We start from the raw sequence: 15,743 nt of genomic DNA on the forward strand, positions 1-15,743 counted from the left end.
TTCCGGTGGGTCCTTAAGTGGATGTCCTCGTCCATGTCAATTAACTGCTGCTTCATTACCCGAGTCCTGCAAAGGGAGCAGAGATGCTGTGGCAGGCGCGGGGAGCGGGGCTGGGGTCACGGCACGGGACTCAGGCAATTACAGGACGCGTCCCTGAGGGAGCCACGTGTGCTTGTGCTTGCTAGGCAGGCAATTCCCAGGGGGCACAACCTGGGCTGGCCCCGACCTTGTCACATCTTCAACCTGAATGGCGTGCAGTCGAGCGGCAACATCAATTAGCGGCATTTGCTCTCACCGGCGCCTCCAACGCTGCTGCTGAGCAGCGAGTCCCCGGCCTTCCCATGCTGAGCACAGCAGCTCTACACAGCTCCTCAGCTGGCCACATTCCCTCCTCAGCAGCCTCAGGAGTTTCTCCTGACCATCCCAGGACGCTGCAGAAGAGGCACAGCCAAAACCCTCATGGACAGGAGCCATCAATTCTCACTAAGTTGTAGCTGAAAGTCACAAATCTGCTCTCCTGTGTGGCACAGCACGGTCCCACACGTGGTGTGTGCTGTGCTGCCGTTGTCCCGAGGCACACGGTCACCCCTGTGCCAGCACGTCCCCATCTCCACGCTTCTCCTGTGCTACAGCACGTGCCCTCTGGTGAGCTCCAGTGTTTTCCACCTCAGTCATCCAGACTCGCCTCTTGGAGGAAGCGCCTCGCTGCTCCCAGGCTACGTGATGTTTTTGAAGCAGCTTTTGCTCAGCCTTTATTTGGAAGTCAGTGGAGTTGGAAGTGCTGGCATCGCAGCCAGGCCAGCAAAGCTTCACTGCTCCTGCCTTGCCACAGCTAAGCCTCATCCCATGGATGCTTCACCAGGGTCCGGAGCAGCGCCGCAGCCAAGGCGCTGCTTCTCCTCCCTGCCAGCTCCTGCCGCAGGAGCTGAACAGTCCTTTCCATACCCACAGAGATGCTCTGCCAGGGAACAGCTTCTGCTCCCAATGGCTCTGGCTCATGGGGACACAGCAGCCACTGGCAGCGGGGACACAGTGCCCCTGGGATGCTCCAGCACTGCCAGGAAAGCGGAGCTGCTGAGAAAGACCTTCAGAGCAAACTTCAACAGAAATCATCGCATGTCAAAGTGTATCTCCTGCCTACACATCATTTCCAAGTCACAAGGAGACATTTTGCAGATCGGAGTTGGAAATGAGCACTTTGTGAATGACTGGATTTATTTATTTCCATAAAGTCCTCAGGCGAGTCCCAGTGGGTGTTTGGCCCCCTGCCCCAGGCACCCAGCGCCTGCTGACCCCACCCCTGCTCATCTCCATGGAGCTGCTCATCCACCTCCAACCAAGCTGGGTTGTTCCTCCTTTTCTGGGTGTTGCTTGGGACCATAAATGCCAAATCTCTCAGCACTGATGGGAGCACACACCCACACAGCTGCACCTGGGGCAGGTCCCCACCCTGCTCCTACAGCATCACACCCAGCATCCCTGGCCCCATTGTGAGCACAGCACCCAGCCCTGCCACCACACCACAGGCAGTGTGGGCGCTCTACCTCCAGCTTGGGCAGTTTTGGGAGCACTGGAGGGTGATGGAGCCAAAATGCTCATCAGTCCCCACTGTGTCGCCAGTGAAGGATCTCAGTGCTGCACTGAACGGAGGCTTTAGTGCAGCTTCGCCTTGCAGAGCTGCTGAGGCCGGAGAAAGTAACTGATAAACCCAGAAAGCAGAAGAGATTCAGCAGCAGACAAAAGCTCATTTCACAAGGAATCCTCATAAAACCAAATTAATGTTGAAGGATGAAGGCAGGTAAACCTCCCACGGTTAAGTTCAGGCCACTGAGACTCAGTTTAAATCTCTCAGCAGTTCTGATTTAATCAATGCATTTCCAAGTGAAATTAGATGAAGTACATCTCCATCACAGGAAATTATATAAGCTATCAAAGTCTGTAGGTGCAAGTCCCAGTAAAGAAGAGCCACAGGAAATATTCATATCTACTCAAATTCCATTTTTAAGGAGTCACTTCAGGTCCAGAGTTTAATGGTTTTTTTTAGTGAAAAAAATCACTCTGATGAAAACAGTGAGCCAAGACAAAGAAGGGCCAAGCTGCAGGTTTGGGAACAGCCCCACATAACCCACAGTGACTGCTGGGATGCTGGCAGAGGAGCCCTCTCCCAGCAGCACCACCCAATGTGGGAGTGAAGGAAGATGGGAGGGAGGAAAGATGGAAGGAAGAACAGAAGTAAAACCTCTTTTTTTTAAAGGAGGGGGTGAAAGCACCAACAATGTCACATCATCCACTGATCCCACCCAACACACTCGGCCTCCAGGAATTATCCTGCTGGAGGAGTGTTGCTATCAAACCCAAACTCTCTTGGGCTTGAACTGCTGTTGCCCACTTGGTTACCTCCAGCCCTCCAGGAGAACAACAGGCACCACAACCCAGAGCAGAGCAGCTCCTGCTCAGCACACTGAGCTTCCAGTAATCTTGGTAATCTTTCCTCCCGGTCCTTCTCCCATTAGCTATATTTAAAAGCTTAGGCATGCATACATTTTCATAATAAACCTCAGGCCTGCTGGAAGTCCTTTTGCTTATTCACACCCTACGGAGCTGCCCTTGGGAGGCTGCATCCATCCATACCTACAGACACCGAGGTAAATACGGCACGCTGGGACAGCCTGAGGATCAGGCTGGCTGAGGGAAGGTGGAAACACAGTTGGAGATCTGTCCTCTGCCTGGCTGCCCTTCCCTGTTTCAGTCTGGGCTCTGAAGGGGCATTATCAACCCCTTCTTTCCAGCAGATGACCACGATGCACAGCAGAGCCAAGCCGTGGTGCTCCGGCCGCGGGAGCAGCTGGGCCGGCAGCTTGCCTGTCCCTGTCCCGCCTGCCCAAGGCTGGCACAGCAGCTGCCACACAGGACACCAAGCCCCAAACCCCCCAGCAGCACCACGACAACTCCCACCTGCCACCCCACTGGAGGCACCACCACGACAAGGCTCTGCTGTTATTAGAACAATTATTCACACCCTGGGAAGCGCCGCTCCCCTCGCCTCATCTGGGAAATTGCTGCCAGCACGGAGGTACGAACCGCTGCATAAAAGTGCAGTTTATTCAAGCATTATTGTGCCTGTTAAGTATCATAGCCAGTGACACCAGATGAATTTCTGTGGCAATCAATCCACCCGGGAGCAGCAAGCTCAGCCCCTGTGTGGATGCAGGATGAGTAAGGACTCCTCAGTGGAGGCCATTAACTCCCACTGCTTACTGCTCTCATTACTTCCCAGACTGCAAGGCTTGCATCTTTGACGAGCGGCTGAATCTACATTTGACAGTGTGAACCCGATGAGTGAAATTCATGGAAAATGTTTGCTTTGGCAGTAACTACAAGGCCCATAAAGTTTCCACGGAGCCGACGTGCAGGGATGTATGCTTTTAATGAGTTGCTTTATACAATCGCCGAGAAATTGCGAACGGTGGTTTTTACTCCTACTGCAAATCACTCCAGAGCTCAACGCTGTAAAAACCGTGGCATATTGTTTAAAACATTATATTCATAGCTATGGAGGGGAAGTCCTCGGCAGCTCTGGAAGCCTGGCACGCTGCAGAGAGCTGCCGTGCCCTCGCAGGCGGGCGCAGGCACTGACGCAGGCATGTGCACGCACACGTATGTCTGTGCACACTCAGGGAAGTGACAGAGCCACTGCCAACTCCCAAAAAGAACAGATTTTGCCCCGCAACACCCACACCTGCCAAGAGCAGAGCGGGGCTGGAGCATCGCTGGGACCCCGCAGGGGCTTTCAGGGCAGCGCTGCTTGCTCTGCCCTGCTCCAAATCGGGGAGAGGCAGCTCCCCTTCACCGAATAATTCTGAGAATGCAATTGCACACGGGTCCTGCCCTCCCTTCCCCGGCAGCTCACCGCGAGGTCAGGCACTGCCACCGCCCCGGGCGAGAGGGATCCGACTTGAAAGGAGCAGCACGGTACCATCTCCCCGCCGCAGGCAGCCGCTCCAGGCACAGGCTGCGCGGGGTGAAACGGGCTCTGCAAAGCTCCGCTGCTCCTCCCGAAGCTATTTTTCTAGTAGTCTTGGAGAAAATGAGGAGAAATGACATGGGAAATGTCAGAAATAAAGCCAGAAGCAATTAGAGTAAGAGAGAAGGGAGAGCAGCAGGCAAGGTTAGCAGTAAAGTTATCTCTTATTAAAAATAAAACACGGAGGGACTGGAAGCTGATGAGGTGGCAGAAAGGACAGCCTGGTGCTGGGGATCCAGGATGCACAGCACAGAAATTCGCAAGGCGAATGAATCGAGGAGGGAAGCGAGCAGAGGGCTCCTGTTTCCATTGCTAAACTCTCCTCAAAAATAACAAAGCAGAGGGCGTCCTCTGTTCCCAGGATTACAGCTTTCTGCCGCGCCAGCCTCGGGAAGCGGCCCTCCAGCTCCACTGGGCTTTCACCTGACACGAAATAAATCCAAACGCGTGGCACCCTGAGAAAACCCTCGGGTGCTCTCGCCGGGAGGAATTCCTAAGGTCACTACATCACCACAGACTCTGTCCTTCCCGCACGCAGCAGCGCATCCTCGGCTGACGGACGGACAGACGGACATCCCCAGCGGCAGCGTGAAGGTGCTCGTGTGCCCGGGCTGTCGGGGGGCACCAGCCAGAGGCACGGGACAAAGGAGGGGGGCATTGGCAGCCAGCTCGCCACGTGCCTCTGGAATATGCGGCGCGGCACGGGAGCGTGAGAGAGAGAGGCCAAGGGCCTCCCCCAGCTGCTCAGCACAGACAAAACCTCAGTTCAGGTTTCACCCTCCAGGACTCCATGCACAGCCCGGACAGAGGAACAAAGCCTCCAGCAGCGATTCCCACGCTGGCGGACAAAGGGCTTCTGGCATCACCACTCGCTGTCCATGGTGCATTCGGGGGGCCCTGCCTGCCTCCCTCCGTGCCCCCAGGCTGCAGCCGCGCTCTGCCGGAGCGCAGGGGCGCGGGGGGCGGCGCGGGCTGATGGTGCTGCACCCACCATCCGCTCACCCCGCAGCTCCGCTGCCCACGCAGCCCTGCTCCCCCGGGAGCAGCCACAGGGCCCGCTGCGAGCGGCGGGAGTGGGGTGGCCGCTCGGGACTGCTCGCCTTGGGACCCCCTGTCCCCAGCAGCAGGTGATGTGCCGGAGCCACCGTCCCGCTCGCTGGAGGGATGTTTGGGGTTTGACCCCTGCCCGACACAACCGCTCAAAGCCAGGGCTTTCCAAATAAAAAATCGAGTTGGGGAGAACAAAACAGATCGTGGATTTCACTTTTCCTTAGGGTCTCACTTGCTTAACCCGCTGCTGCTTGCATTTGAGGCCACTGAGATGGGCTCAAAGCACCAAAACCCAGGTACTGCTGGGGCTCCGGGGCCGCACACAGGCAGGGGCCGGGGCCAGGGCTTTCCAGCCACAGCACCATGGAAATAACAAGATTTCGGCTCAGATGACTTCGCAGCGGTAATGAAAATGTGTTACGTAACACTTTGCCTCCGTCTCCTCTGCTTGGCAATTCTCGATTAATCTCCCAAACACATCCATCCATCTATCCGTCCATCCCTTCATCCATCCATCCATCCATCCGTCTATCCATCCATCTGCCCGCACCCCGGACGCCCCCCCAGCCCCTTCCCCCGAGCAGCCCCCGCCGGGGCGGCCAGAGGGGAGCGAGCAGCGGGCGAGGGGACGCTGACCGCGGCTCCATCTCCTGGGCAGGGCGGGCGAGCGGGGCGGGGGAACCGGGTGGGGGGAGCCCGGCACGGCGCGGAGCGCGGACCGGCCGCCTCCCCGGGCTGCACCGTGCGCTCCCCGCTCCGCTCCACACACCGCTCTCCATCCATCCCGCACCCCGCTCCGCTCCCCAGCCCTCTCCAAGTTCACGGTTTAACTCCGCCGCTCCCCGAGCGCGCCCGGCGCCGGGATGCCCTAAGCGCTGCCCGGCGGGGCCATCTCTCCCCGTTCCTACCTGCTTCCCGGGAGCCGTCGCATCCACATCGTCACGTCTCGGCCCGGCCCGGCCCGGCGGGGCTCAGCGCCTCAGCGCTCCATCCGGGCGCGCCGCCCCGCGCCCGCGGCGGCGCTCAGCGGCGGGGCAGGCGGCGGCCGGCGGGGCGGGCATGCCCGGCGGCGCTCAGCGGCGGCGGCGAGGACGGGGTGTCTGTGCTCCGGTGCTCCGGTGCTCCGGCTCCTCAGCGCCGGCGGGGCAGCTGCGCGCCCGCGGAGGCTGCGCGCCCCATGCGCGGCTCGGTGCGGCTCCGCTCGGCTCGGCGCGGTGCGGTTCACCGGGGCTCGGCTCGGCTCGGCTCGGCTCGGCTCGGCTCGGCGCGGCGGGGCTGGGCGCGCGCGCGTCTCTGCGCGCACCCGCGGGGCGGGGGCGGGGGGCCGCGGCGCGGGGAAGTTGCGCGGGGCGGAGGCGGGGGCGGAGCGCGGCCCCTCCGCGCCGCGGCCGAGCGGGGGTGGACCCGGCTCGGCACCCGCGCTCGCACCCGCTTGCGACTCCGGCTCCGCTGGGGATGGCCGGGCAGTGCCGGGACCCCGCCGGGGATCGGCCCGTCCCTCCCCGGGACGCTCCGGCAGCCGCTCCCCCGCTGGAGAGCTCCTTTCCCCGGACCCCGCGAGCAGCCGCTCGCCGGCGGCCCCGGAGCGCGGAGCCCCCGCTCCGCCGGTGGGCACTGGCCCAACCCATGTGGGCACTGGCCCGGCGGCTGCGCGCCCCGGGAGCGCGGTGTGGCCGCGCGCAGCCCCGGTGTCCCGTACAGCCCGTCCCGGCCCCGCGGGCAGCAGGGGAGTGCGGGTTCGGTCCGTGCTTTGCGGGCAGGGCGAGGGGTCCCCCGCAGGTCGGGAGCCCCGGCCCGCTGGCCGGTGGAGCGGGCCCGGCTGTTTCTGCAGCGGGCTCCACCAGCCGGCAGAGCGGGCATCCTGCTCCCGGAGCGGGCATCCCGCTCCCGAGCCAGCCCTGGGAGAGTTTCCATCCCGAGCTGCACAGCTGGCCCGCAGGTACAATGCCGGGCCAGCGGGAGCGCGGATCCGCCGCCGCCGCCTCGGGCCCCCGCACCACCGAATTCCCTTCGGCTGGAAGTGCCTTTCGTGCTCCGTGCTCGCCCAAAGACAGCCGAGCACAAAGGGGAGCGTGCGGGGAGAGGCGCTGGTTATTTTGGGAGGTGTTTCATCAGAGCCTGATGCGTTTTTTCTCTCTTTCCGGGGGTGCTGCCAGTAAGGAGCGACATTATTCCTGCTGTACTGTAAGAAAAGTGTGTCTCTCAAAAGCTGAGCTGCTTTTCTGTTCAGCTGCTGCAATAAAATAAGTTTTGGTGTGCATTTGGGGATAGATTCTTCAAAGCTGCTCCTGGATATGAAAGAGGAGCAGAATGGTGATGCACAGAGCTGGGGTGTCCCTTCCCAGGGACAAACCACCTGCAGGGAAGGGGCACCCCAGAGACCACAGCTCTGCTCTGAATAGCCACAGCAGAAAGCAAGGCTTGTGTAAAGATGAGTCTCTGCTGCCTTTCGGACTCACTGGGTTTCTTTTTTGCCTCCAGAGAAACTTATTCCTCAGAGAGGAAATCTTCCAGTGAGCAGGGCAGCCGGACGGAAGGTCAGCACTGTCCCTTGGACACCTTGCCAGCCCGTGCTGCTCACGTGTGCTCCCACTGGATCGGCTCCAGCTGCTGCTGGAGGTGCTGTAGTTCAGCATCCAAACCCCCACGTCCCTTCCTCTTGGTCAGAAGGAGCCTCATGTGGGAAGGATGAAATGCCAGGGGCTGAACTGTGGACCAGCTAATGCTGGGAGGTGGCAGCTGCCTGGGGAACAAACATCTCCCATCCCAGCCCAGACAGAACCAACAAAAGTACCTAAATAATGGCCAGGCTGTGTTTGGTTTTTATTAAACACAATCCTTGTCTATCAGAGTAGTTAGGGCTTAGTTCCCTCACAGCCATCCATCAATTCCACCCTCAGTGGTGCCACTGTCCACTCCTCACCTCCTGGAGCCAGACCAGTTACAAACTGGCTGTGGGTCTGTCCAATCTGCCTCTGGGAGGCAAGGAGCCTCGAGCCCCAGGGTGTTCATGACCAAAAATCCCATGATCACAATGCTCACAGCTGCTGATTAAGGCAGCTTTGCCGCAGAGAGGTATCAAAACCCAGGGCTGACCTGGGCACACCTTCCTGGTGCTGCGTATGCAGGGACTTGAAAGAAAGCTCAGCTCTATTGCAAGCCCATGGACTTTATCAGCCATTAAACCCAGCTCACTAACATGAAAGATCTTGAGAGAGAAGAAGGGAAGAGCATGTGATTGTTTCTTAAGAGGCTGAGAGAGATACTGGAACGCAGTTAAGTAAAAGACACTCAATTAAGGCTTAAATAAACCCAAACAAGCAAACGTTAATGGGAGCTATCTTGTATCTCAAACAAATCCTCTTAACTCAGCCTCACTTAAAAAAAATATTATTTCTCCATTTGTACCAAGTGTGTGGAGCTAAGGGGAGATTGCAGGGAGGACCACGCTAGGGATCTGGGGCCTGGCAGTGCCAGGGTTGGGGTTTTTTGCTATAAAAAACAGGGCTGATTTTTTTGCTATTAAAAATAGGGCTGAATTTTTGCTATAAAAATAGGGCTGAATTTTTTGCTATAAATATCTGTTATAATCTGTACATCTTGGTGAGGCAAGTGACTGCAAGCATGGAAAGGCCCCATGCCCTCATCATCAGCCTTCCTCTGGCCCTGAACCTCTTCTCAAGCTCCATTCCACATTGCATCACCACCAGCCAGAAGCTTCCAGAAACAAAAGAGATCAAAGGACAGCTGAGGTTTTCGACAGTACCAAAAGCAGGTGGGCAGGCAAAGGTTTTCTATGGAGGCAATTATTTGGGTTCAGGGCTGGTTTGGGATGCTTGGAGCAGAAACCTCAGAGGGAAGGAGATGCCTGGGCAGAGTGTGTGTGCATCCTTGCTGCTCTCTGGAGAGCCCTGCCTGTCACCGGCCCAGCCACACGTGCAGCACTCCCTCCGTGCCTCCCCAGAGCAGCCAGCACAGCGTTTTTGTGTTTTTGTGGTGTTTGAAAAGGCGGGCGGTGCCACCCGGCAATCTCGGCCCCCTTTGTCTCACTCATCTCCTCAGCCTGCCGCGGGCAGGCGATGGAGCAGCCCCGCTGCGGGAGCAGGAACCGTGAATTATCCCCCCGTTGAAGGAGGAGGGAAGGAAGTCATTAGCGAATTCATTTGTCTAACTTGTTCTTCTCAGAGTCATCGTGCCGGGAGAGTAAAAGTTCCTGATGCTGGTGCAAAGCTGCAGGCGCTGGCTGGGGCTGGCTGCTGGGCTGTGGTGCACAGAGGCTGTGTTTGGGGAGAAAAGAGGGGGTTTCCCTTTCAATGGGGTCTGCACTTCCCAGATTATCCATTACAGCCCCCGTGTGTTCACCCACTGTGAGCTGGGCCAGGTGTGGGCACCCCAAGAGTGCTGTGAACCACAGCAGGGAAACGCTGCCAGCTGCACTTCATCCGCCGTGTTCTGAGGCAAAATCTGTTAATTTGCCTCTGAGTGGAGAGAAAGGCACTGTCCCAGCTACACTTGCCAAGGAGGAGTGAAAATTGTCTCTTCAGTAGAAGTAGGTTGTCATTACCCATTTTCCTTTTCATACGGGAGAAGCAGAAGTGTTACTTGGAGCTTGTGAAGCACAGAGGAGCATAATGCAATTTCTGCCTCCTTGTAGTGCCGTCCTTTCGTTCTTCAGACCAGTGCTGACAGGGAATAGGATTCTGGAAAGCACCCCGGGGACTGTGTACACTGAGCAGCTCTCTTGAGACTTGCATTCCCTTCAGAAAGCATCCTCCACAGCCCCAAACTCCTCTAATGGTCTCAACCACATTGTCTGGCAAGGCACAGCTCCAACCTGGCGGGCTGGACCCACAGAAAGAGAATCACGAGGCAGGAGAGCACAAGGAGAGGGCAGAGATGGGGAAAAGCTGGATGGGATTTTGTGGGTCCATTGTGCAAGCCCAGAGGAGTCATTGAAACCCCCAGAGCCTCCCAGCTGTGGGATCTGCCTGCTTGGGGGGGTCAGCCAGCTCACTTTTCCAGGGAGGTGTGCTCTGTCTCAGAGTCCTTCCCCAAGGAGGGGAGGCAGAGCCCACCTCACAACCTCAGCTCCAGGAGCACCAGTGGTCTCAGACACCCCTGGGGCCAAGTGAGGGAGGGAGGGAGCTGAAAATGAGCTGAGGTTCTTGTTAATAGACCCCTTGGGACAAATCAGAGTGAAATGACATTAAATGACCAGTGTTTTTTATGTGTGTATATATATATATATGAGAAGTTTATTTTAAAACAATTTTGTTGCAATGGAAAGGAAATATGATATATTATAATGTAGTATATTATAATGTAGTATAATATAATGTAATATAATATAATATAATGTAATGTAATGTAATGTAATATAATATAATATAATATAATATAATATAATATAATATAATATAAATTAACCTTCTAAGAACATGGAGTCAAATTCATCTCTCCTCCCCACAACGGAGGACCCCAAAAATGTCAAAAATCAGAAGTTTAGATACCACACCCACAAAACCTTCCCTTCTTCCATTTGGGCTGCAAACCTGGCGCCTGATGCTTTGGAAATGGTTCTTTGAGTCCATAACCTTGCACATGTCAGTCTCTCACAGAGCTGCTCCCCAAAGCTCACATCTTCTGTAGTATTTGTCTGGCCAGGCTGCTCTCATGCAGTTTCTTCCGTTTTTCAAGCTAAACATCGCTAATCAGCTTCTTCAAGCTCCAACATATGTCCTATAAATATCCCTTGTGAGAGCAAAATCTGTCTCGTGTGTGTATGCAAGACAAAAGAAAAAATTAGAAAGCGTGAAGCCCTGACTTAGCAGCCCGGCAGCAGAGCTGCGCTAAAGCCTCGGATTTTAATGAAGGCAGGGAACATGCCTGCCCCCTCCATAGCTCTCTCCAGCCCCAGAGCGAGCCAAACCCCAAAATCCCCATCCCTGACAGCCCCACAGCTTGCTCAGATTCTGGTTGTCACCCTAAAGTGCCTGCAGATCCCTTAGGAGCCACTCACGGGACACTGGATGGGGATGGAGCTGGGGAATGCTTTGTCCTTGGAGCAGAGCAGGGAGCTCAGTGCTGCCTCTTCTTCTTGGTATTCAGGAGCAGCCCTGAGGTTCTCCTACACCTCCTATTTCCAGCCCTGGCTTAAGAAATTTATGAGCTGAGGGTAGTGTGGGATGCCACGATGCTCAGCGTGCCTGTGTGTGGGGTGGGATGGGGACATGCTCCTTATGTGAGATATCTCCAGGGACAAGAATCCTGAACACAGGTCCAGGACACACTCCTCCTGTGAGATATCTCCAGGTACAAGAGTCCTGAACAGAGGTCCAGTACATGCTCCTTATGTGAGATATCTCCAGGTACAAGAGTCTTGAACACAGGTCCAGGACTGTGTTGATGAAACTGCTCCGGCTCTGCCACTCTTCCAGCATAGGTGATAGGAGTGAGGGTTGATAGGAATGAGCTCAAATCAATCATCTGTCACTCACTGGCTTCCCTGGCCAGGCTGCAAAGCAGGACCCTGAGGACAGATGAGTGAGCATCTTAATCACCTTCAGCACAGGCAGCAGGAATCCAGCTGCCCACCCTGAGCGCTGTCCTCAGGCGCCTTTTGGTTTGATGGAGGCACTGGCAGTGCTGGATTCATCTCTGGCACGTGGGCTGCAGAGCCAGGGTGGTCAGGCAGGGATCTGAGAGCCCAAGGGGGCCAAGCAGAGCCTGGAGAGCCCAGGAGGATGAGACAGGGGATGGAGAAACCTGGAGCACGGCTGGGGTCAAAAGCAGAAGCCTTAGAAACAGCGCTTGCAGGAGCCTGGGAACGGTGCTTTCACCAGCAGGAGAGGTACCTGCCTTTGTGAGCTTTGCTGAGAAATCCTTGGCAGCATTAGAAGGGTGACCCTGGCCTCAGCATTGCCATGGTTTCCCCAGGTTTTGCACTGAGCTGCTGCAGGCTGGAGCGAGGTTTCTCTCCTTCACGGTGGCTGTCAGCTGGGAGACATTAACAACCAGAGAAGTGGAGCTGAAGCAAAGGTCTCCTTGCCCTGTGAAGGAGAGGGAAGGGGAAGGAAAGCTAATCCCATCCTGGTGTGCTGCAGAGGGTGAAATAAAGAAACCTATTCTGCTTCCTAGGACCTTTATCTGCGCTGAATTTCGGGGTTTCACCTCGATGGAGTGCACAGTGCTCACAGGCAAAATGCAAAGAGGTTTTTGTAAGAGCAGAGGTCTGACACTAAGCTTGGCTTATCTCCACCTCCTGCATCCCTGTTTGATGAACTTTCCCAGCTCCCCATTGCTGGGAGGGGGATGAAATTATAGCGCTGGGTTTCATGAGCAGTGTGTGGCTCTCTGGCAGGGCTGTTACAGATTCCCTTTGCTTTGGCTGTATTTGTCTCATCAATCTCACTGATGTTGACAATTGGGCACGGTTTAATTCTGCAAATCTGAGGAATGATCAGGCCAATTTAGTTCACATTTAAAGCATTTGTGTTCACATGCTGGAAAGCCTTTTTTCTTCCTTGCTCCTTGCCCAAGGCCCTTATTATCTGCTGGTGCTATTTATCAATGCACAGCAGGTATATTACAAGAAGGTCTCTTTTGTAAAGCGATACAAAATAATCATTCCTGTTCCTCGTCTGCTCAGCAAGAAAAGTGAGCCTGGCTCTCCTGCCTGTCAGCATTCCCGAGCCCCAGTGTTTTTATATTACTGCAGGAGGAGTGATTTAACTCAATAAGCTTCCCTCATAAATAGCAATGGTTTGATAAAATAAAAGGAGCGTGTCGATGAACACAGTGTTCCCCTCCAGCTGAGTGGCTTTGCATCCTGCCCTCTGTGTGGGACACCCCAGAGACAGAGAATTCAGCTCTTCTCCAGCTCCAAGCTTGCAGTGGGATGCACCTGGGACTGGGAAAACTCCTATCAAGCAGGAGGTGTATTATTGGGGCAGAAAAGTTCAATTTTTACTCCTGAAGCGCATGAAATGGAGGATCAGCCTTTAATAAAAACCCTTCCTCCTCCCCCTCCCACATACTGTGACTCCCCATCCCAATTTGTCTGGGTTTGGCTGCTTTTATCCCATTTTCACTGACACAATTGCACTGGATGCTGCTGTTTCACAGCAGTGGCTGGAGCTGGCTGAGCTGGTGCTTCTTCCCCTGGCGTGTAATTAAATCCCTGGTGAAGAGGCTGGCAGTGCCTGCACACCTGGAAAGCACTGTGGAGAAAGAAGAAAAGAAGATCAGGTGGTGCTGGGAGCTGGGGAGAAGCAGATTATGTAGAAAGCACAGAATGCCAACATGTGCGCCCTGGAATGGGTCTGGCTCCTCAGGATGGGCTCTGGGACAGCCAGAGGCCAAGCTCTGCCCTTGGAACAGCAGGTTCTGCAGAGCAAAGGGGTGATTTAACATGCTGCCATTCCCTGAGCACCGGGACCGTGTGTTTGTTTGGCTTCCTCCTCCCCCAGGGACTCAGGTGTAATATCACCTTCCCATTAATTTATACGAGAACATTTCCAAATAGTAAACTGCCAATAAATTAGTAATGCTGATCTATAAAAGGGGAAAAAATGGCCTGTTGTGAGTTTATAGCCCTGTGGAAAAGACATTAAACAGAGGCTTCCTAAGCATGAGCACTGGGAGGAGCTGGAGGGGGAGAACTCTGGGCTGAGACCTACCTGGACGTGTTTTGTCTGGTTGGTTTTTAAATCCCTTTGTGAGAGCCAGGCATGGAAAAAAGAGCACTAAAAGATTCCCATTGACCAATCCAAAGGTGATGAAAAATGAATGAGAGGATGATGCAGCCTGGAGAGAACAAACAAACTACCTGGAGCAAATAGTTTATTTTAAGATGCTAACAAATTTGCACCAGAGGCCTGTGGAAAAAAAGTCCCATACCACAGAGCCAACCTTTCCCTTATTTATAGAATAATTGTGATGATTGATTAGCTGGGATCAGAACTATATTTACGGCATGGAAGTTTTCAGCAATATTTCAAGTAATTTACCTCCTCACACAACTCCCTGGCGCTGTCATCCCAGCTTCACTTTTTCTCCCTGTGAAGCCTGCTTGCTCCAGGATTTATGGCTTTGTTTGTGGGAAGAGAAGGTGTCTTGCTCCAGAGAACAGCAGCAAAACAAGAGCTCAAGGGTAAAACCCTGGTGCTGCAGCTCCCAGCATAGTGAGGGTGGCCCTGCCTGGCTCTCACAGTGTGGGATGTCCCTTGGCATGGCACTGTCCTCTGGCTGAAGGACACAGCTTCTCCTCAGTCTCCCCAGAGAGGGAGGTGTAAAACATTATTGAACCAGGTGTTCCAGAGCATCCTGACCATCCCTCCCAGCTCCTTTGCCCCTACAGACACAGGGCAGGGTGCATGGAGAGGTGACAGCTCTGGGGAGCCTGGCTTGCTGTCCCCAGAACAGCCAGGGAAAAGCTCTGCACATCCTCCTGCCCCTCATGCACCCAGGTCCTGCTGCTGGTTTCAATGCAGGGAGGAAGGAAACACTCCCGGAAATGAATCTGGGAGAAAAGCCTAAATATTAGGGCTATTCCACAAACAAAGCACTTAACACATTTTATTTTATTTTATTTTATTTTATTTTATTTTATTTTATTTTATTTTATTTTATTTTATTTTATTTTATTTTATTTTATTTTATTTTATTTTATTTTATTTTATTTTATTTTTAATTTTTTTTGTTTTGGGTTTTATTTTTTTTTTTGTGCCACAGCTGCAGCTTTTTTCCAGCTGAGCAGCAATGAGGAGAGGGAAGCAGTGGGGAGAACAGAGGTCTCGGGTTCCCTGTGTTTGCCTCCAAAGGGATGCTCACTTGCTCCTGCAGTCAGTGCCAGAGGCTGTGAGGTGCTGAGGCTGCAGACAGACAGACAGACAGACGGGAAGGATCTGCTCACCAGCCTGGAGATGCCCACGGCGTCTCCTGCCTCTGTCCCCTGCTGCTTCCCACAGCCTCCATCCCTGAGCTGCACAGTTTTATTTAAGCCTTTCTCCACTCCCGCCTTGTCTCCATTTCTTTATCTCCCAATAAAAGTAAGCTGTTATTTCCCTTGTGTTCCAACTGCCCTCATTCATCCCCCGGTACCCGCAGGGCCAGCAGCCAGAGTCTGTGCCAGCACTTGAATACTGAGGGGGAAAAAAAACCACATCCTACAGGCTGGAGGCCCTTAGAAGTGAGGGATGCTTGATGCAGCTGGAAATAGAAGCTGCTGCAGCCAAGGTCCTGCTGCAAACCAACCCCATTAGGTCATGTTTGCCTTCCCTCAGGGCTGGCTTGTGGCACAAACATCCTGTGCTGTCCTGCTGATAGTGGGGCCCTGGAAAAATGTTAAAAGATAGACTCTGAAAATGTCAGGCTTTGTGTTTTGCCAGATCATGTGAAATTGCACCCGTGTAAGCAGGATGATAAATGATATAATTGTTAGATGTGATGATTGTTTAGTAATTAAATATGATTATTGTATAATCATAAGAAGAATCATGAGAAACTATGTTAGAAATTTGAGGGGGGCCACGAAAAGCCCATGCTTTGCTGAAATCTATGTATACAATAGAACAATATAAGCTTAATAATTAACATGAAAGTTATTTAACAATAGAATACAAAAACATGTTCATCCCGAACCCACGTCGGGGTCAGATTTGGGTTTGTA

At 54.2% G+C, this 15,743-nt stretch overlaps 1 protein-coding gene across 1 annotated transcript in view; it reads right to left on the reverse strand.

Annotated features, from left to right (window-relative positions):
- The window catches only part of AJAP1 (adherens junctions associated protein 1), a 38,906-nt gene extending 32,830 nt beyond the window's left edge, over nucleotides 1-6,076 (reverse strand). Inside the window, exon 1 of the mRNA XM_058039570.1 lies at nucleotides 5,983-6,076. Within this exon, the coding sequence (XP_057895553.1) occupies nucleotides 5,983-6,011 (29 nt within the window). The 5' untranslated portion in view covers nucleotides 6,012-6,076. The remainder of the gene's footprint in view (nucleotides 1-5,982) is intronic.
- Between the last annotated feature and the right edge of the window lie 9,667 nt (nucleotides 6,077-15,743).

Source organism: Melospiza georgiana, chromosome 22, assembly GCF_028018845.1.
Source record: "Melospiza georgiana isolate bMelGeo1 chromosome 22, bMelGeo1.pri, whole genome shotgun sequence".
NCBI lineage: Eukaryota > Metazoa > Chordata > Aves > Passeriformes > Passerellidae > Melospiza > Melospiza georgiana.